This window comes from Mustela nivalis (genome assembly GCF_964662115.1).
Source record: "Mustela nivalis genome assembly, chromosome: 19".
Taxonomy (NCBI): domain Eukaryota; kingdom Metazoa; phylum Chordata; class Mammalia; order Carnivora; family Mustelidae; genus Mustela; species Mustela nivalis.
Window position 1 is genome coordinate 23256931 of NC_139038.1, and position 23046 is coordinate 23279976.

Consider the following 23046-nt stretch of genomic DNA (forward strand, 5'->3'; position numbering starts at 1 on the left):
TTCATTCATTTAAAGAAATGCACTACACTCAAGTCAGTTGTTATTAATAGGGGAAACTGGAGGGTTGGGATATGGAAACTTTCTGTATTATCTGCTCAACACTTCTGTTCACCAGAAACTAGCACTTTAAAAAAGTATCTATGTATTTTGCTTACACCCTACTGTTGTGTTTGAGTCACTTTTCCTTTCAGTGCAGTCATCAGCATGGACTCTCTACCTGCTATGGGCTGTGCTTATTCTCTGTGGTGTTAGTGGGCTCCAAGAAGGTCAGGTCTGAGGGGGTATGCCAGCTGGCTAACTTAGGAGCAAAGAGATGGCATTAGGAAAATTAATGCTGGGCCACTAGTCCTATGCTGGATATCCTGAAGCACTATGGAAGCTGGAGGCTACACTCCAGGGCTGCTGGGGCTGAGGTTGGGCAAGACTGGGCCTGGCAAGTGCTGACAGCTGTGAGTGTGTGGCATGTGCCCATGGCTGGAGGCACATGGCTAGGCGCTGTTACACATGTGTACGGCACGCTATATCAGCTGTGTACCCAGCAACTGGTTGGAGTGCATGCATGGTTTTAACAAAATTTACCTTGAGTTCAGAGCCTAGGCTAGGAAGCTTGGAGTGGGCTAGTCTTCAGGAGAACTCAGGGTGTGAGGCACTGCTAGCAGGTAAGGTAGCAAGTGTCTGTGCAGCCCCCTGATGCTTTCAGGTGGCTCTGTGTTCATGCTGGAGGGCAGGGGAGAAAACAGCGCCTGTCAGTTCCCTCATTTTTAAAGTTCTCCAACACACTCCAAAATCAGTATGAAATGCTATGTAAACTGACATTTTTATGTTGCCCCTCCATGCAGGGTGGTGACCAAGATATGACTCAACCTTCTAGCTCACCCAGTGCTTAGTCAACAGACTTTTGAAGTACCACTCCAAGGACCACTGTTTTCATAAACTTATGCAATTCAGCCCTTTTGGCTTTTAAAGCCCAATGTTATGGGAGGAGTCTTCCCCATGTGAGCGCCTTGGTGTGAGGGTTCTCCACCTTCTCTGCCCATATTGCTCCCTCTGCCTTTCCGATCTTTCCAACCCTTCAGTTGCAGCTTCTTTATATTTACTTGTGCAGTTTGTTCTGCCAGTCTTTGGATTGCTCCTTGGTTCTTTGACTTGGTTGTGGACAATGTCTAGCTGAAAATGTGGGATGGGGTCCTCATACTCTGCCATCTTCCACTTTTTTTTTTTCTCTCAGTCATGCTTTTCAACTACAAAATCTCTGGTTTTTTTTTTTTAATTATTTATAAATATTCTCTTTGTGGAAACATAGTGACTATACTTTTCTTTAATTCTTTAAACATATTTCCTTTAGTATTTTGAAAATATTTGTAGTAGCTGATTTAAAGTCTTTGTCTATTAAATTCAACATCTGGCCTCCCTCAAGGACAGCTAGTGGCTTCAGCACCCTTCCCCACCCTGGGTCATATGGCTGTTTCTTTATGTATTAGCTTTCTGGGACTTCCATAAGAATGCACCACATAATAAGTGGCTTAAATAACAGAAATTTATTTGCCCTCAGTTCTAGAGGCTAGAAGTCCAAGTCAAGGTGTCGGCAGGGTTGGTTTCATCTGAAGGCCTTTTCTCCTTGGTTTGTAGATGGCTGTCTTCTCAGTGTCTTCATATGGTCTTTCTTCTGAGTATGCATGTCTGTTCCTAATCTGCAGTTGTTATAAGGATACCGGTCATATTGGATTAGGACCCACCCTAAGTAAGTTTTATATTACTTCTTTAAAGAAACTATATCTAAATATAGTCACATTCTGAGATACTGGGGGTAGGATTTCAACTTATGAATTTTGAAGGAACACAATTCAGCCCATAGTTCTTTCCTTTCTGTGTTATTATTTTTGTGGAAACTGGACATTTAAGATGATGATATCTGAACTCCCCTTCCCATCTCTTGTTTACTATTATTGCCTTTTTTTTTAAACTTGTTGCTGCTCATTTGGTTAGTAACTTATGTGGATCAATTCTATAGATTCTGTACTGTATAGTGTGCAGTTACTTACTTCTCTGACAGACTTTAAAAATTCTGGCTTTTATTTTTAAAACAAGTTCCTAGGAGTCATTCTGGGTCAGTTTAATTTAGTAATCAATTAAAATATTTCTTTAAATGCCTAGTACCAGTAAGTCCTCCATTATTTGCCAAATGGATCTGTGTATAAAGGCACACTTCAAATTTAAGACAGTTTACAAGTCAGCCTCAACTTTTACTTCTTGTTTGACCAGGTCTCAACATCAAATTAGAGTTTTCTGACTGGAGTCTTCTTCCCTAGGTCATTTCTGGTCATACACAGTACTATTCTGAGCCTTCTATATCCTCAGGAATATCAGAACTTTTAAAAGTTCATTTTGGTTCTCTAGCTCTCCAGGGATTCCTTCAAAGTTAATTTTTGGCCAGGCTCTTGTTGCTCAACTAAAATCACAACCTTAGCCAACTGTGATGATGTTACCAGCAGATTGTTACTGTTTTTATTAATGCTCTGTGGATAGGGATTTTTCCAAAAAAGCTGAGCCCTGATTCAAATCCAAGAGCAACAATTCCCTGGGAATGGAGTTTTTTTCAGGACTTCTTATTTTAATTAAATTACTGACAGGGCTCTAGAGATGGGGCTTTTAACACCGCTCTAAATAGATCAGCTCTTTCAATCAACCTCAAGGCTTTTCGTGGTTACCATTTCATTGAGTTGAGGAAGGAGAGTGATAGGAATAGTTCTAAGTTAAAATGCCACAGACCTTACTCTTTTTAAAGAGGTTTGGTAGTTTTTTTGTTGTTCTTGTTGTTTCTTATTTGTTTGTTTTTTGTTTTTAGAATAGACACATTTTAGTTTGTTCTGTGTTTTGGTTAATTTCCAGTGTTCTTAATTGGCTGATTTATAAAACTGTTTTTGAAGTATCTTTGTTGCTTTTGTGAGAGAAGGAGTTCATTCCATCATACCAAAAGATTCAAAATTTCCATTCACTAGATTTTTGGGTAATTTTCTACAAAGGAATAGATACAAATAAGCTACATAAAGGGCTTGCTTTTATCACTAAGAAAGATAATGCAGAGAAAGTGTTTAGTATGGTTTTTACCAAAGCTAAGCACTGAAAAAATTAAATATAACTATTTACACTACTCTTTAAAAATTAGTTCTGAGGAGACAATCTATTAAGTATTCTACCCCTTGTTTTTAAAAAATGAACATAGTATACAGAAGGGCAAATTTCAGATCATGGAATCATTTCACTTTGAGAGCCTAGAGAAACATTTTTGTATCTTGATCAGAATAAAAATTGTGTGCTAAATTTCTCACAGTATTGTGGCTCTTTAACTCATCCACTGAAAGATGATGCAATTAGCTGAAAGACAACCTAGAGCCAAATGTATCCATTAGTTATTAACTTTTGTGGCCAGTTGTCTTGAAGTATACTTTGTTTCTTGCTTCTGATTTAGCTGCCTCTAAGATACTGGTAATTAGTAGGAAAAGAAAGAAATGGGTAGCTAAATAGCATAGTTAAGTCCCTTCTTTCTAAGTAATACAAATGGATCTTCATATAGCAGCAGTCTCTTTTTTTTCCCCTATGGGTCTTACCTTGGACTTCCCAAAGTTCTTGATTGTTACGTTTTAGAAAAATCTTAAGGTTATTTATGAAATTCAGAGCCAAATCAGAATTCCCTGAAACTGAGTAAGGCACAATTGTTTGACCATATTGACTCAAGTCCAGTTCTCTTGTGGGAAGGTCAGAATGCGGGTATGTAGTTCTTAAGAGATATGCAGTAAAAACCAAAATTACTAATATCTGTAGCAACATCAACTTCCAATTGCGCCAAGTGAATAGTGCTCTCTTTATAAACATGGAATAGAATTGCTGGCAGTAAAGTGAAAACTAAAAAGAGGAGAGAAACATATCATTATAATGGGTAGTGACCCAAGTAGGAAATTCATAGTGAAACCCATTAATATAAATGCTCCAAATTTTATCACACTAGATATACACATATAATACAAATTTATCCTTTAGCCCAAGAAAATAAATAAGATAGTATAAAATTTTATTTGTGTACAGTATTAAGGGAAAGGATTCCTATCTAGTTTCTGATCTAACTACATTGAAAACCTTATCAAGTTTATTTTATTCATTAATATACTTGTAGTCTTTCCAATCAGAAAAAAAAAATTGTATTTCTTTTATTTGATATTAAACCATAATCTATTTGTCAGTTTTAAAGGCAAATATACCCATGAAACTTGTATGTAACGACTATACTTTGTTAAGATTTGATATACAAACTATGGTTCATCATGAAAAAAATGCCCTTAATCCACTCAACCAATATCTTCTGATTGTAACAGTCATAATTTTGGGTCTTGTCTTAGAACTGAACAAAGGGGAAATTTATAAGAAAATAAAATGAGGGGCGCCTGGGTGGCTCAGTGGGTTAAATGTCTGCCTTTGGCTCGGGTCATGATCTCAGAGTCCTGTGATTGAACCCCGCACCAGGCTCCCTTCTAGGCAGGGAGCCTGCTTCCCCTTCTCTCTCTCCGTCTTGCTTCTCTGCCCCTTTTTGATCTCTGTCTGTCAAATAAATAAATAAAAATCTTTAAAGGGAAATAAAAGAGAACTTTTCAAAGTGATTCTGAGAATTAATGGTGAAAGTAGCATCTGTGATCTTTATCCAGAACCCATTTCCCCTGCATCAGGAAATTATTGGGGGTTTCTATCTGGCTTGATGTTCCAAGTCTAAACTCCAAATACATTTTAAGTTCAAATATTTAAAAAAATTACATATATTATATCCAAGCCAAACATACTAGGTTTACATTCTTAGTGAATTTGCTCACCCCAGTATTAAATTTAATAGCAGCAATTTCATTCAATCTAGAAAAAACAGCTCTCTCGTGATATCTGGATATATTCATATTCCACTTCATGTCTTGTCCTTTTTTTTGGCCCTTTAAGGAAGTAGCATGGGTATCCTGAATAACCATATGGGAACCTGCCAGGTTATTGACCCTACAAACACATATAGACAACAAAAAGCACAAAACATTTCATTTTGACTATAGTCTCAATCTGTTTTATTTAGGGAAAGTCAAACAAGGTTCCAAATTTGGAAGACTCCTTGATCTTTCTCATTGATTGTAAGGTGTATTGTATAGAGGTAGTATGATAAACCAATAAACCAGAGGGCTGCTGAAATTCCACAGCAAAGTTTATATCATTCTGAGACAACATGAGAAAAGCAATTACAATATTGTATATTTTATAAGCTGAACTTATTTAATTTAAAACTTACCTCTAGTCAAAGATAATAACTCTCCTTTGGGGGTTAAATGTTCTTTGTTTTGTGAAATGATGGAGACATTTATATAATAGCAGGGTCGGTGGTGTTTTTTTTTTTTTTAAGTCCCTACATTTCCTACTACTGCCTATGTCTAAAACTGGCTCTTTGTGTATGGATACTTGAAAGAGGTGAAGAGCTATAAAGGAATAATCATAATCTAAGGAGAAAAATTCTAAGAAAAAAAATGAACAAAACAATATATCACAGTATATTGAGAGACAGGAAAGATTAATTACCTTGGTCAAAGTGGTAAAACCCTTAGTAGAAAATATATGATTTGAAAGGTGTATTTTTTTCTTTTTCTTTTTAAGAAAGATTTTTATTTATTTGTGGGTGTCTTTGTGTGTCTGTGTGTGTGTGTGTGTGAGAGAGAGAGAGAGAGAGAGAGCGCACACAAACAGGAGAAGGGGCAGAAGGAGAAGCAGGCAAGGAGCCCAATGTGTGACTCAATCCTAGGACCCTGGGATCATGACCTGAGCTGAAGGCAGATGCTTAACCTACTGAGCCACCCAGGTGCCCCAAGTATATCATCTAAACTACAGAATTATCAAAATCTTTTTAATACCTCCCTGTTAGCATTTGTATGAAAAAGAACATTAATAAATTCTCAACTATAACTACCAAAAGCCATGAGCAGATCGATAAGACTTCTATACCTTAAAAAAACTGTGCATTAAATACATATTTTAAAACCTGCTTTAAGATAATCTTGTAGCATATTTTTTGACTGATACTAAAAGTCTGAGGACTATTGTACTTTTAAAATATAATCATTAAATATTTTTTCTTTCATCTTTCTTAAGTTTTCTTTTTATATTTTATTTATTGGTAATAAATTTCCATTGGGAAAACATTAGAGATTATAAATAAGTGTAAGGCAAAATAGTCCTATGACCTAGAGATAGTACTGATATTTTCCACATACCTTTATAAAAAGGGACAAATATACACTCTCTTAAAAGTGGCAAATGGATTATGCTTAATCCATTTGTTTTCTTTTTTATCTTCTTACTTTCCAGATTTTACCCCAGCTTTTTGAAGTATGATTGAGAAATAAAAATTATATGCTTAAGGTATAGAACACAATACTTTGTTATATGTATATATTATAAAATGATTACCATAATCAAGCAAATTAACATATCCATCGTTGCACACAGTAACTTTTTTTGTGGTAGGAATACTTGAGTTTTACTCTTCCATCAAATTTCAAATTTACAAAGTATTATTAAGTATAGTCACCATGCAGTACTTGTGATGACCAGTAGGTCTCCAAAACTTACTCATAACTGAAAGTTTGTACCCTTAAATGAACTTTTCTCACTTTCCCTCCTCCTTGCACCTAGGAACCACCATTCTATTCTTTGTTCAACTTTTTTAAGACTCCACACAGAAGTGAGATCATGCAGTTTTCATCTTTCTGTCTGGCTTACTTCACTTAGCCTAATGTCCTCCAGAGGGCCCAGAAATAAACATACACTTATCTGGTTAATTAAACTTCAACAAAGGAGACAGGAATATACAATATATTCTGTCTTTTCAATAAATGGTGTCAGGAAAACTAGATAGCTACATACAAAGAATGCAACTGGACCAGTTTCTTACACCATACACAAAAATAAACTCAAAATGGATTAAAGACCTAAATTTGAGACCTGAAGCCATAAAATAAAACAGGCAGTCATCACTTGGGCATTGGTCTTAGAACATAATTGTGGATATATCTCCTGAGGCCAGGAAAACAAAACCAAAAATAAATTGTTGGTACTAAACAAAAATAAAAAGCTTCTGCACAGCAAAGGAAGCCATCAACACAACAAAAAGGCAACCTAGTGAATGGGAAAAGATAATTGTAAATGACAAATCTATTAAGTCTTTATATGGAAAATACATAAAGAACTTACATAACTCAATATGCACGCGCGCGCATGCGCGCGCGCGTGCGCGCACGCACACACACACACACACACACACACACACACACACACAGTCAGATTAAAAAATAAACAGATGAGAGGCACCTGGGTGGCTCAGTGGGTTAAGCCTCTAACTTCGGCTCAGATCATGATCTCAAGGTCCTGACACTGGGTCCCATATCGGGCTCTCTGCTCAGCAGGGGGCCTGCTTCCCCTCCTCTCTCTGCCTGCCTCTCTGCCTACTCCGTGATCTCTCTCTCTTTGTCAAATAAATAAATAAAATCTTAAAAAAAAATAAACAAATGAGAGAAGAGGCAAGATAGCAGAGGAGTAGGGAGTCTTGTTCAACTGGTCCCTTGAATTTAGCTGGATATCTACTAAACCATTCTGTATACCCAAGAAATCAGCCTGAAATGTAAGACTATATATCTGGATCTCTACAAACAGAAAAACACCACCTGTCTCGAGTAGGAAAGGCTGAGTCATAAATCTGTGGGATAGATAGTGGAAGAAAAACAGAAGGGGGAGGGAGCCTCCATAAGCTGGCACCTGAAAAGTGATATAACTCCAGAGGGCAAAAGTGTCCTGTGCCTGGAGGAGGCAAAAATTTGCAGAGCAGTAGTGGCAGGGAAAGTAGAGCAGTGCCCATGAGCCTGGGGCCACTTGTGGTTTTAAAAGTACCAAGCGCAGGGACACACACCAATCCCTGGGTTGAGCCCCTAGAGAGTTGTTGTAGGTATGCACCAGGGTGGCTGTGGTTTTTGGAGGTGCATACAGAAACAGAGACTGTGTTCTGGAGGGTTTAGTGAAGAAAATAGACTGCAACTTCTCTGCTCTGGGACAGGGGTCTGGGTGCAGCGGTTTTTGCTTTGACCCTCAGAAGAGGCAAGAAAAGCCACCAGAGAACAAAATCTAAAAAAACCGGTTCTATAGAGACCAGACCCCTAACAGGGGGCAGGGCAACTCTGCCCAAGCAGAAACAGTGTGGCAGTTCACTCCCCTAGAAGACACACTGGAAGAATAAGAGGACAATAATCCTAGGGTCCCCATAAAACTGTGAAATCCCAACATCAGGGGAAAATAGTATATTGAGTTACAGTCATTGCCTCAGGGCTTGTTTATTTTTCAGATACAGCTCTCTTTTTCTTTTTTCCCTTATGTTTCTTCTATGTTTTTTCTTTTTACCTTTTTCTCATTTCAACTATGTGTTTAATATATATTTCATAATAGCTTTTTTAAACTTGTACTTTTTCATACTTTTAAAATAGATATATGCTTCAATATAGTCCTTTTTTCTCTATTCAATATTACCTTTATATACATACAAGTTTTACTTTCCTTATCATTTTGGGAAGAAGTGGCCTCTAACAAACAGAACAAAATACACCCAGGAACAAATGAAACACCCTACTTTGTCCACACTGAGATTATAGCCCACTCTTCTCACACCCCCTCTTTTTAAAAATTTTTATTTTTTTTCTAATTAAAAATAATTTTATAAATATTATTCTTGTGTTTCATTTTGGCTTTATCTTTTCAGTGGTGGACCAGTTTGGGTTTTCCTAGGGTGCAACTTGCTTGGGCTATGGTTGATATTTTGGACTCAGTAAATTCCCTCATCCATCCCTCAACAGAATGACTAGGAGGAGGAACTCCCAACAAAGAAAAGAACCAGAGACAATGGCCTCTGCCACAGACCTAATGGATATGGAGATAAGCAAGATGTTACAGACAGACTTCAGGGTAGCAATTATGAAGTCAATAGCTAGGCTTGAAAAAACCATCAGTGACAATATAGAATCTCTGAGGACAGAAATGAGATCTAATCAGGCTAAAATTAAAAATGCTATGAATGAGACTGGTCAACTCATCCAGGTACTCATCAGTACTTTAGATAGTACTTTAGATACTCATCAGTATCTAAACTGGATACCTTAACAGCCAGGATAAATGAGGCAGTAGAATGAATCAGTGATCTAGAAGATAAACTGATAGAAAGGAAGGAAGCTGAATATGATAGGGATGGGATAAACAGCTAGAAGCCCATGAGATCAGACTGAGAGAGATCAATGATGCCATGATCATTGCCATGATCCAACATCACAATTATTAGGATCCTTGAGGGGGTGGAGACAAAGAGAGTACTAGAAGGAATATTTGAACAAATCACAGCTGAGAACTTCTCTAGTCTGGGGAAGGAAACAAGCGTTCATGTCCTAGAGGCAGACAGGACCCCTCCTAAGATTAGTAAGAACAGACTAACATCCTGGCATGAAATAGTAAAACTTGTAAATCTTAGAATCAAAGAAGCCATCCTGAGAGCATCTATGGGGAAGATATTTCTTAAATATGTAGGGAGGAACATCAGAATATGTCAGGCCTATCCATAGAGACCTGGCAAGCCAGAAAGGGCTGGCAAGACATATTCAGGGTATTAAATGAGACAAACATGCAGTCAAGGATACTTTATCCAACAAGGCTGTCATTCAGAATGGATGGAGAGACAGAGTTTCTAGGACCAGCAGAAATTGAAAGAACATGCGCCCGCCAAGTCAGGCCTGCAAGAATTTTTTTTTTTTTAGCATTTTATTTATTTATTTGACAGAGATCACAAGTAGGCAGAGAGGCAGGCAGAGAGAGAGGAAGAAGCAGGCTCCCTACTGAGCAGAGAGCCCAATGCAGGGCTCGATCCCAGGACCCTGGGATCATGACGTGAGCCGAAGGCAGAGGTTTTAACCCACTGAGCCACCCAGGTGCCCCAGGCCTGCAAAAATTTTTTAGGGGAATTCTATAAAGAGGAAAGATGCCAGGAGTAACATGGTCCAGAAATTTACAGAGACAATCTATAGAACAGGGAATTCACAGGCAATAAATATGATGGCACTAAATTCATATCTTTCAAGAGTTACCCTCAATGTAAACAGCCTAAATTCTCCCATGAAATGGCACAGGATTGCAGATTGATAAAAAGATAGGACCCATCCTTTTGCTGTCTACAAGAGACTCATTTTGAACCTAAAGACACCTCCAGATTGAAAGCAAGGGGATGGAGAACCATTTATCATGCTAACAGACCTCAAAAGAAAGTTGGGGTAGCAATTCTCATCTCAGACAAATTAGATTTTAAACCAATGACTGTAGTAAGAGATGTAGAGGAACACTATATCATATTTAAAGGATCTATCCAACAAGAAAATCTAACAATTGTAAATATCTATGCCCCCAACATGGCAGCAACTACATAAGCCAACTGCTAACCAAAATTAAGAATCATATTGATAATGACACATTAATAGCAGGAGACCTCAACACTTCACTCTCAGTAATGGACAGATCAACTAAGCAGAAGAACAACAAAGAAACAAGAGCTTTGAATGGCACATTGGACCAGATGGGCTTCATAGCTATATACAGAACATTCCACTCTAAAAAACCAGAATACTCATTCTTCTCACGTGCACAAGTAACTTTCTCCAGAACAGACCAAAAACTGGGTCTCAACCGATACCAAAAAAGACTAAGATTATTTCCTGCATGTCATCAGACAACAATGTTTTGAAACTGGAACACAATCACAAGAAAAAATTTGGAAGGAATTGAAACACTTGGAAGTTAAAGACCATGCTGCTAAAGAATGATTGGGTCAACAAGAAAATTAAAGAACTTAAACAGTTCATGGAAATCAAGAAGAATGAAAACGCATCAGTCCAAAACCTATGGGATACTGCAAAGAAAATATATAACCATCCAAGCCTCTTTCAAAATAGTAGAAAAATCCCAAATGCGCAAGCTAACCTTACACCTAAAGGTGCTGGAGAAACAGCAGGAAATAAAACCTAAACCAAGCAGGAGAAGAGAAATAATAAAGATTAGAGATCAGTGAAATAGAAGCCAGAAAAACAGTAGAGCAGATCTACAAAACTAGAAGCTGGTTCTCTGAAAGAATTAATAAAATCAACAAGTCTCTGGCTGGACTTATCCAAAAGAAAGGAGAAAGGAGCCAAATTAATAAAATCATGAATGAAAAGGAAGAGATCAAGACTAACATCAAAGAAATAGAAACAATCATTATAAATTATTAACAGCAACTATATGCCAATAAATTAAGCAACCTGGAAGAAGTGGATGCCTTCCTAGAAACTTATAAACTACTGAGACTGGAACTGGAAGAAACAGACAATCTGAACAGACCAATAACCTGTAACAAAATTGAAGCAATAATCAAAAACCTCCCAAAAAAACAAAAGTCCAAGGCCAGATGGCTTCCCAGGAGAATTCATTTAAAGAAGAAATCATACCTATTCCTCTGAAGCTATTTCAAAGAATAGAAACAGAAGGAAAACCTCCAAACTCTTTCTATGAGAACAGGATTACCTTGATCCAAAAACCAGGCAAAGATCCCATCAAAAAGGACAATCATAGACCAATATCCCTGATGAACATGGATGCCAAAATATTCAACAAGATGTTAGCCAATAGGATATAACAGTACATTAAAAGGATTATCCATCAGGACCAGGTATGGAATCCCAGGGTATAATTCCTGGGATACAAGTGTGGTTCAACTTTTGTAAATCAATCAATGTGATAGAACACAGTAATAAAAGAAAAGAACCATATGATCCTCTCAATTAATGCAGAAAAAGCATTTGACAAAACAGAGCATCCTTTTCTGATCAAAAATCTTCAGAGTATAGGGATAGAGGGAACATTCCTCAATATAAAAACTATCTATGAAGAACCCACAGCGAATATCATCTTAAGATCAGGGGCACAACATGGATGCCTACTCTCACCACTATTGTTCAACACAGTATTAGAAGTCCTGGTCTCAGTAATCAGACAACAAAAAGAAATAAAATGCATTCAAACTGGCAAAGAAGACTCTCTATAGAGATGACACAATACTTTATGTGGAAAACCCAAAAGGCTCCATCCCCAAAATACTAGAACTCATACAGCAATTTAGCAAAGTAGCAGGATAGAAAAATCAATGCAAATAAATCAGTTGCTTTTCTATACACTAACAATATAACTATGGAAAGGGACATTAAGGAATCAATCCAATTATAATAGCACCCAAACCTATAAGATACCTAGGAATAAACCAAGCCAAAAAGGTAAAGGATCTATACTCTAGAAACTATAGAACATTTATGAAAGAAATTGAAGAAGATACAAAAAGATGGAAAAATATTCCATTCTCATGGATTGGAAGAATAAACATTGTGAAAAAGTCTATGCTACCTACAATTTCAATGCCATCCCTATCAAAATACCATTGACATTTTTCACAGAGCTGGAACAAACAATCCTAAAATTTGTAGGGAACCAGAAAAGACTCCAAATTACCAAGGGAATGTTGAAAAGAAAACCAAAACTGGAGCATCACAATCCCTGACTTCAAGCTTATTACAAATCTGTGATAATCAAAATAGCATGGTATTAGCACAAAAACAGACACATAGATCAACGGAACAGAATAGAGAGCCAGGAAAGGACCCTCAACTCTATGGTCAACTAACTTTTGACAAATCAGGAAAGAATATCCAATGGAAAAAAAGACAGTCTCTTCAATAAATGGTGCTGGGAAATTGGACAGCTACATTCAAAAGAATGAAGTTGTAGCATTCTCTTACATCATACACAAACTCTAAATGAATGAAAGACCTTAATGTGAGACAGGAATCCAACAACATCCTACAGGAAAACATAGACAGTAACCACTTTAACACAAGCCACAGCAACTTCTTTCAAGACCCATCTCCAAAGGCAAGGAAAAGAAAAGCAAAAATGAATTATTTGGACTTCACAAAGATACAGAGCACAGCAAAGGAAATAATCACCTTTGCATAGCAAAGGAAACAATCACCAAAAGTAAGAGGCAACCCACAGAATGGGAGAAGATATTTGCAAATATCATTACAGATAAAAGACTGGTATCCAATATTTATAAAGAACTTCTCAAACTCAACACCCAAAAAACAATCCTGTCAGAAAATGGGAAGAAGACATGAACAGACACTTTTCCAAAGAAGACATAAAAATGGCCAACAGACACATGAAAAAATATTCATCATTAGCTATCAGGGAAATTTAAATTAAAACCACACTGAGATACCACCTTACACCAGTTAGAATGGCCAAAATTCGCAAGACAGGAAACAACATGTGTTGGAGAGGATGTGGAGAAAGGGGAAACCTCTTACACTGTTGGTGGGAATGCAAGTTGGTGCAGCCTCTTTCGAGAACAGTGTGGAGGTTCCTTAAGAAATTAAAAATAGAACTTCCCTATGACCCTGCAATTGCACTCCTGGGTATTTACCCCAAAGATACAGATGTAGTGAAAAGAAGAGCCATCTGTACCCCAATGTTTATAGCAGCAATGGCCACGGTCACCAAACTGTGGAAAGAACCAAGATGCCCTTCAACGGATGAATGGATAAGGAAGATGTGGTCCATATGCACTATGGAGTATTATGCCTCCATCAGGAAGGATGAATACCCGACTTTTGTAGCAACATGGATGGGACTGGAAGAGATTATGCTGAGTGAAATAAGTCAAGCAGAGAGAGTCAATTATCATATGGTTTCACTTATTTGTGGAGCATAGCAAATAGCATGGAGGACAAGGGGAGATGGAGAGGAGAAGGGAGTTGAGGGAAATTGGAAGGGGAGGTGAACCATGAGAGACTATGGACTCTGAAAAACAATCTGAGGGTTTTTTTTTTTAATTTTTTATTTTTTATAAACATATATTTTTATCCCCAGGGGTACAGGTCTGTGAATCACCAGGTTTACACACTTCACAGCACTCACCAAAGCACACACCCTCCCCAATGTCCATAATCCCACCCCCTTCTCCCAATCCCCTCCCCCCAGCAACCCTCAGTTTGTTTTGTGAGATTAGGAGTTTTGAAGGGGCACGGGTGGGAGGTCGGGGTACCAGGTGGTAGGTATCATAGAGGGCACGGATTGCATGGAGCACTGGGTGTGCTGCAAAAACAATGAATACTGTTATGCTGAAAAGAAATAAATTTTTTTTTAAAAAAGAACTAGTTAGAGCTGAAAAATTCCATAACTGAATTAAAAAATACACTTAAGGAAATCAATAGCAGATTAGAAGATGCAGAAAAATAAATCAGTGAGATGAAAGATAGGGTCCTGGAGACCAACCATGCCAAACAGCTAAAAGAAAAACATAAAATAAGAAATGAGTTTAAGTTAAGGGGACTCTGGTGACATCATCAAACACAATTACATTCATATCATATCAGAAGAAAAAGAGAGGGAGAAGGCAGAAAATTTATTGAAGAAGTAATAGCTAAAAACTTTTCTAAGGAAGGGAGGAGACAAACAGCTGGATTGAGGAAGTTCAGATATCCCCTAACAAGATTAACCCAAGCAGGCCTATAGCAGGACACAACATAATTAAAATGACAAAAAGTCATGATAAAGAGAATTTTAAAAGCAGCAAGAAAGGGTCACCTGGGTGGCTCAGTGGGTTGGGCCTTTGCCTTCAGCTCAGGTCATGATCTCAGGGTCCTGGGATCAATTCCCAAGTTGGGCTCTCTGCTCGCCAGGGAGCCTGCTTCCCCCCAACCCCTGCCCAGCCTCTCTGTGTACTTGTGATCTCTGGCTGTCAAATAAGTAAATAAAATCTCTAACAACAACAACAAAAAAAAAAGCAGCAAGAAAAATGAAAACAGCTACATACAAGAAATACCCCATAAGGCTATCAGCTGATTTTTAGCAGAAACTTGCAGGCCAGAAGGGAGGGGCATGATATATTCAAAGCAATGAAAGGAAAAAAACCCTGCAACCAAGAATACTCTACCTGGCAAGATTATCATTCAGAATAAAAGGAGAGATAAAAGCAAAAGATAAAAGAGTTCATCACCACTAAATAAACCTTACAAGAGAAATGTTAAAGGGAATTCCTTCAGTGGAAAGAAAAGGCCATAACTAGAAGAAAATGACAAAAAGAAAAAATTTCACAGGAAAAATCAAATATATAATAAAGTAGTAGATCAATCACTTATAAAGCCAGTACGGAGTTTAAAATGCAAAAGTGGTAACCAATTATGTCTACAAAAATCAGTCCAAGGGATACACAAAATATAACAATGTAACATATGCACATTGTATACATAAAGACATAGGGAGGGGGAAAAATTTAGTGCCTTTTGAATGTGTTCAAACTTATGCAACCATCAAATTAATACAGACTTCTACACACATAAGATGTTATATATGAATGTAATAGCAATAATAACTACAAATAAAAGACCTATAACAGATATACAAAAAAAATAAAGAGTGAAATCCAAACAAGGCTAAACAAAGCCAAGAAACCATAAGGGAAAAGAACAAGAAGAAAGAAGAGAAGTACAAAAGCAACTAAAAAAATGAATAAAATGGCAATAAATACATACTCATCAATAGCTACTTTAAATTAAATGGAGTAAATGCTCCAATAAAAAGACAAAGGGTGACTGAATACATCTATATGCTGCCTACAAGAGACTCACTTCAGACCTAAAGACATGTAAAGACTGAAAGTGAAGGGCTAGAAAAACATCTAACACATAAGTGGAAGAAAAAAGTAAACCAGAATGGTAGTACTTATATCAGACATCATTGATTTTGAAATAGGCTGTAGCAAAAAATAAAGAAGAGGACTACGTAATGATAAAGGGAAACATGTGACAAGAGAATATAACAATTGTAAATATTTATGCACCTTGCAGTTTCAGGTCAAAATGGTGAGCAGTCCAACTATAGTAGCATCAAGCCAGTGGCTGGAGGATATTAAAAAATGGTTTTACAATGCTGTAGGGTTCAATAAACAGGTGTCAATGTAAGATGATACAATATACAAGAATGATGATATGAAAGACGCCTTAATAAGGCTTCCTGGAAACTTTATAATGACAGGATGTTTCACATTAAGAGAGTACTGGACCTGACCATGAAGCAGAGTATCTTGCCTAAAGAGCATTGGACAAAATATGAGGAAGACAAAGTCTACCTTGATCCATATCTGAAAGAGTTATTTGGGAAAGAAAAGACAGAGAAGAATGGAGCAAAGAAATATTTCTGGAATTGAAATCTGTGGTTGCAGCTGTCCTAAAATATATTTAATAAGTTGGATAAACCTATTAGCCATCAGGTAGATTCAAATCAAAACTACATCAAGATACCACCTTATACTTCCAATCCAAGAGCATGGAATGGTCTTCCATCTTTTTGTGTCTTCTTCAATTTCTTTCATGAGTGTTCTGTAGTTCCTCGAATACAGATCCTTTACCTCTTTGGTTAGGTTTATTCCCAGGTATCTTATGGTTCTTGGTGCTATAGTAAATGGAATCAATTCTCTAATTTCCCTTTCTGTATTTTCATTGTTAGTGTATAAGAAAGCCACTGATTTCTATACATTGACTTTGTATCCTGCCACATTGCTGAATTGCTGTATGAGTTCTAGTAGTTTGGGGGTGGAGTCTTTTGGGTTTTCCATATAAAGAATCATGTCATCTGCGAAGAGAGAGAGTTTGACTTCTTCATTGCCAATTTGGATACCTTTTATTTCTCTTTGTTGTCTGACTGCTGTTGCTAGAACTTCTAATACTATGTTGAACGAGAGTGGTGAGAGTGGGCATCCTTGTTGTGTTCCTGATCTCAACGGGAAGGCTGCAAGAATAAACATTGTTAAAATGTCGATACTGTCTAGAGCAATCTACACTTTTAATGCCATTCCGATCAAAATTACACCGGTATTCTTCAAAGAGCTGGAGCAAATAATCCAAAAATTTGTATAGAACCAGGAGAGACCCCGAATCACTAAAGAAATGTTGAAAAACAAAAATAAAATTGGGGGCATCACTCTACCTGATTTCAAGCTTTACTACAAAGCTGTGATCAACATGACAGTATGGTACTGGCATAAAAACAGACACATAGACCAGTGGAACAGAGTACCCCCCACTGAGCCACCCAGGTGCCCCCCAGTGGAACAGAGTAGAGAGCCCAGATATGGACCCTCAACTCTATGGTCAATTAATCTTCGACAAAGCAGGAAAAAAAAATACAGTGGAAAAAGGACAGTCTATTCAATAAATGGTGCTAGGAAAACTGGGCAGCTATATGTAGAAGAATGAAACTCGACCATTCTCTTACACTGTACACAAAGATAAACTCAAAATGGATAAAAGACCTCAATGTGAGACAGGAATCCATCAGAATCCTAGAGGAGAATATAGGCAGTTATCTCTTTGATATCAGCCACAGCAACTTCTTTCAAGATATGTCTCCAAAGGCAAAGGAAACAAAAGCGAAAATAAACTTTTGGGACTTCATCAAAATCAAAAGCTTCTGCACAGCAAAGGAAACAGTCAACAAAACAAAGAGGCAACCCACGGAATGGGAGAAGATGTTTGCAAATGACAGTACAGACAAAAGGTTGATATCCAGGATCTCTAATGAACTCCTCAAACTCAACATACACAAAACAGACAAGCATATCAAAAAATGGGCAGAAGATATGAACAGAGACTTCTCCAATGAAGACATACAAATGGCTATCAGACACATGAAAAAATGGTCATCATCACTAGCCCTCAGGGAGATTCAAATTAAAACCACATTGAGATATCACCTTACACCAGTTAGAATGGCCCAAATTAACAAGACAAGAAACAACATGTGTTGGAGGGGATGTGGAGAAAGGGGAACCCTCTTACACTGTTGGTGGGAATGCAAGTTGGTGCAGCCTCTTTCGAGAACAGTGTGGAGATTCCTCAAGAAATTAAAAATAGAACTTCCCTATGACCCTGCAATTGCACTCCTGGCTATTTACCCCAAAGATACAGATGTAGTGAAAAGAAGGGCCATCTGTACCCCAACGTTTATAGCAGCAATGGCCACAGTCACCAAGCTATGGAAAGAACCAAGATGCCCTTCAACGGATGAATGGATAAGGAAGATGTGGTCCATATGCACTATGGAGTATTATGCCTCCATCAGAAAGTATGAATACTCAACTTTTGTAGCAACATGGACGGGACTGAAACATATTATGCTGAGTGAAATAAGTCAAGCAGAGAGAGTCAATTATCATATGGTTTCACTTATTTGTGGAGTATAACAAATAGCATGGAGGACATGGGGAGTTAGGAGAAGGGAGTTGTGGGAAGTTGGAAGGGGAGGTGAACCATGAGAGACTATGGACTCTGAAAAACAATCTGAGGGGTTTGAATTGATGGGTGGGTGGGAGTTTGGGGTACCAGGTGGTGGGTATTATAGAGGGCACGGATTGCATGGAGCACTGGGTGTGGTGAAAAAATAATGAATACTGTCATGCTGAAAATAAATAAATAAATAAAAAGGGTGAAAAAACTCCAAAAAAAAAAAAAAACTCTCAACAAAGTGGGTTTAGAGGGAACATAGCTCAACATCAAGAAGGCTATTTATTAAAAACTCAGAGCTAGCATAATCAACAGTGAAAAATGGACAGTTTTTCCTTTAAGATCAAGAACAAGACAAGGAAGTTCATTTTCACTACTTTTATACAACATAGGACTGGCAGTTCTAGCTGCATCAGTCAGAGAACAAAAAAAATAAAAGGCATCCAAATTGGTAAGGAAGTCTTAAACTTCCATTATGTGCAGATAACCTAACACTATATATAGCAAACCCTAAAGACTCCACCAAAAAACTATTAGAACTGATAAATGAATTCAGTAAAGTCAGAGGATACAAAATTAATATACAGAAATCTGTATATCACAGATCTATATATATCCCTTACACTAATAATGAGGTAGCAGAAAGAGAAATTAAGAAAATAATCCCATTTATGATCCCACCCAAAGTAATAAAATACTTAGAAATAAACTTAACCAAGGGGGTGAAAGACCTGTACTCTGAAAGGTATAAATTAAAACTACATTAAAAACCAAAGATGTACTATATATTGGCTAATTGAACATAATAAAAAAAATTTAAAAAGAAAAAAATTGAGGATGCAAACAAGTGGAAAGGTATTCCATGCTCATAGACTGAAAGAATTAATATTATTAAAATGTCAATACTAACCAAAGCAACCTAAAGTTTCAATGAAATCCCTACCAAAATACCAATGACATTTTCCACAAAACTAGGACAAATAATCCTAAAATTTGTATGGAACCACAAGAGACCCCAGATAGCAAAGCAATCTTGAGAAAGAAGAACAAAGCTGGAGGTATCACAATCCTAGATTTCATGATATACTAAAAAGCTGTAGTAATCAAGACAGTACAGTACTGGCACAAAAGCAGACATGTAGGTCAATGGAATAGAACAGAACTGAATAGAAAGCTTAGAAATAAACCCACTCTCATATGGTCAATTCATCTATGACAAAGGAAGCAAGAATATACAATGGGGAAAAGACAGTCTCTTGAATAATGGTGCTGGGAAAACTAGACAGCTACATGTAAAAGAATGAAACTGGACCATTTTCTCACACCATAAACAAAAATAAACTCAAAATGCATTAAAGGCCTAAATGTAAGATCTGAAACTGTAAAACTTCTAAAAGAAAATATAGGCAGTAATCTCTGTGACATCACTCTTAGGAACATTTGTCTAGATATGTCTCCTCTGGCAAGGGAAACAAAGTAAAAATAAACTATTGGGACAAACCAAAACAAAAACCTCTGTACAGCAAAGGAAACAATAAAACAAAAAGGCAACCTACTGAATGGGAGAAGATAATTGCAAATTTGTTTTGCCTGATAAGGGTTTAATACCCAAAATATATAAAGAACTTAAACAAATCAACACCAAGGAAACAAAGTAATCCTATTAAAAATGAGGAGGGCCCAGGATTAAGATGGTGGAGGAGAGGGGGACCCAAAGCTTGTCTCCTCCCTTGAACACAGCTAGATAAATATTAAATTATTCTGGACACCCAAGAAATCAATTGGAAGTCTCAGAAAACAAAGCTTCACCTCTGTAAACAGTAAAAACAACTGGTGGAAGATAGGAACTGTGAAAAATTGATTCATGGAAGAAAAGAACCATGGGCGCTGCACAGGGGAGGGAGCCCTGATAAGGGAGGTAGTAGCAGGAGAGAATGAGAGAGATAAAGAGTGAAGGAAAAAAAAAGAAAATAAAAGACTGAAAACACACAGGAGACTGCACAAGAAAAGTGTTCCCCAAAACCAGTGAATGGGAAAAAGGAGAGGGCTTCAATACCACCAGTTTTTAAAAACAGCACAGTATGGAGCCTGAAGCTTGGGAGGTCAGCGCCATAGCCAGGGTTGTGCCTGGTGGTCCTCCTAAGGGAAAGCAGGGTGGAGCCCCAGCCTGGTCTGAGGATCCTCTGAGTTGCACAGGGAGAAGTGATTCCCCTGGTTAGAGTATATTTGGTAGAGCTGATATGGCCTCTGCATGGGCAACGTCTCCTGTGGGCACCACTGAGCTGCGAGATTCAACAGTAAAGGAACAAGACACCAGTTGAGGGTAGCAAAACCTGGCTATGTGTTAAAATTTACTGGGACAAGCCAGTACTGGAGGGAGGCCCTCCCTGTGAGGATCAGTACCGTCCTTGTGGAGGGGGTTTCTGAAGTGTGGTGTTTTGAAACAGAGCAGTCCCTGAGATAAAACACAGGAGTACTGTACCACTTGGCAGGCGGACAGCTCAGTCAAGGACAGGGTGAAGGCAGGGATCTGACACAGGAAGGGTGACTCTTTGCACATCTCTGAGGGCTTCCTGAAGAGTTGTGGGCAGAATTTCCTGCTGGAGAGACAAGAAAGCTGGGCGAAGCCATTTATTTATCTATCATCCATCCATCCATCTATCTATCTATCTATCTACCTATAACTGTGATGATTTCATTCCAATATGAAGAGGGTGGAGTTTGCTCTCCAACTGACATTTTAAGGGTGGAAATTTGTTATTGTTTTTTTTAAAGGTCATTATTACTCACTTATTGAAGACTTCTTCCATGGTAGTGATTGAAGCACCAAAGTTGGCAATGCCCAGCTCTTTTTGTTTTTTTTCCAGGTCATTAATCAGAGCTTCAAACCTGAAAGGAGAGGAAGAAGAGAAGAAGGAACTAGCACTAGTCTAGATACATTTTCTTTTCTGCTGTTGTTCATTTTATATTCTATTAAATTGAATTTTTAAAATATATGAACACTTTCAGTTAATACTTAATTTTATTTCCAAATGTATTTCTCCCTATTATTCTCTTAAAAGTTTTTATTGTGAAAAATATAAGAAACATTACATATATTATTTCATCAATTCAAGCAGCATTAAGCATATTCACAACCATCACCACTATCTATCCTAAGATCCTAAACTAAAATTCTGTACCCATTAAACAGTAATTTTCTATTCCTTCCTTAAGCTTCACTTTTACTTTGAGGTTTTTTTTTTTAGGTTTTTTTTTTTTTAATTTGAGTTTTCCTACTGTAAGAGCATCCTATAAAAAGGAATCCTTTTGTGTCTGACTTATTTCACTTAGCATAATTCTTTCTAATTCAAATCTCTTGTAGAATGTATAAGAATTCATTTCTTTTTAGGCTGAATAATAATCATTGTATGGATAATACAACATGTGGTTTATCCATTTATTTGTGGGACATTTGAGTATTTTTTATCATTTGGATTTTATGAATAATGCTGTTATGAGCAATGGTGTGCAAACACCTGTTCAAGTTCTTACTTTCAATTTTTGTTGGTATGTACCTAGCAGTGGAATTGGTGAATCATGTGGTAAGTCTATGTTTAACCTTTTTTTTTTTTTTTAAGATTTAAATAAATAAATCTTTAAAAAAAAAAAGGTTAAACATAGACTTACCACATGATTCACCAATTCCACTGCTAGGTATATTGAGAGAGAGAAAGGGAAATGAGCAGGGGGGTAGGAGGCAGAAGGAGAGGGAGAGAAGCAGGGATTACCTGCTAAGCTGGGAGTACACAGGGCTCACCCCAGGACCCTGTAATCATTACCTGAGCCTAAATCAAGAGTCAGCCACTTGTTCTATTCACCAATCTAATATATATCTATAGATAGATAGATAGATAGATAGATATAGATACACATATACATATATATATTTTTTCTTTTTTTCCTACTTTCTTCTCCCCCTGGTTTTGGGTCTCTTCTGATTTGGTTAGTATATATTTTTATGGAGTCATTGCTACCTTTTTAGTATCTTGTTCCCTCATTCATCTGTTCCTATCTGGATAAAATGATGAGGCAGAAAACCTCACCACAAAAAAAGAACAAGAGGCAGTACCAATGGCTAGGGACCTAATCAATACAGGCATTAGTAATATGTCAGAACTAGAGTTCAGAATGATGATTATCAAGTTTCTAGCTGGGCTTGAAAAAAGTATGGAAGATATTAGAGAATCCCTTTCGGGAGAAATAAAATCCCTTTCTAGAGAAATAAAAGAACAAAAGTCTAACCAAGTTGAAATTTAAAAAAAAAAAGCTATTAATGAGGTGCAATAAAAAATGGAGTCTCCTACTTCTCTTACTCAAAAATGAGGCAGAAGAGAGAATCAGTGATATAGAAGACCAAATGATGGAGAATAAAGAGACTGAGCAAAAGAGAGACAAACAACTTCTGGACTATGAAGGGAGAATTCAAGAGATAAATGATACCATAAGATGAAACAGTATTAGAATAATTGGGATCCCAGAAGAAGAAGAAGAGAGGGGCAGAAGGAATATTGGAGCAAATTACAGCAGAGAATTTCCCTAATTT

General features: G+C 37.3%; 1 protein-coding gene across 7 annotated transcripts in view; it reads right to left on the reverse strand.

The window, feature by feature from the left end:
* LOC309854548 (phospholipid-transporting ATPase ABCA3-like) overlaps positions 1 to 23046 on the reverse strand; it is a 294363-nt gene that overhangs the window by 61149 nt on the left and 210168 nt on the right. For all 7 annotated transcript variants that reach the window (XM_082713827.1, XM_082713826.1, XM_082713828.1 and 4 more), the window contains 3 exons: positions 21252 to 21350; positions 4860 to 5031; positions 3609 to 3903 (listed from right to left, as the gene is read on the reverse strand). In XM_082713827.1, the coding sequence (XP_082569953.1) occupies positions 3609 to 3903; positions 4860 to 5031; positions 21252 to 21350 (566 nt within the window). The remainder of the gene's footprint in view (positions 1 to 3608; positions 3904 to 4859; positions 5032 to 21251; positions 21351 to 23046) is intronic.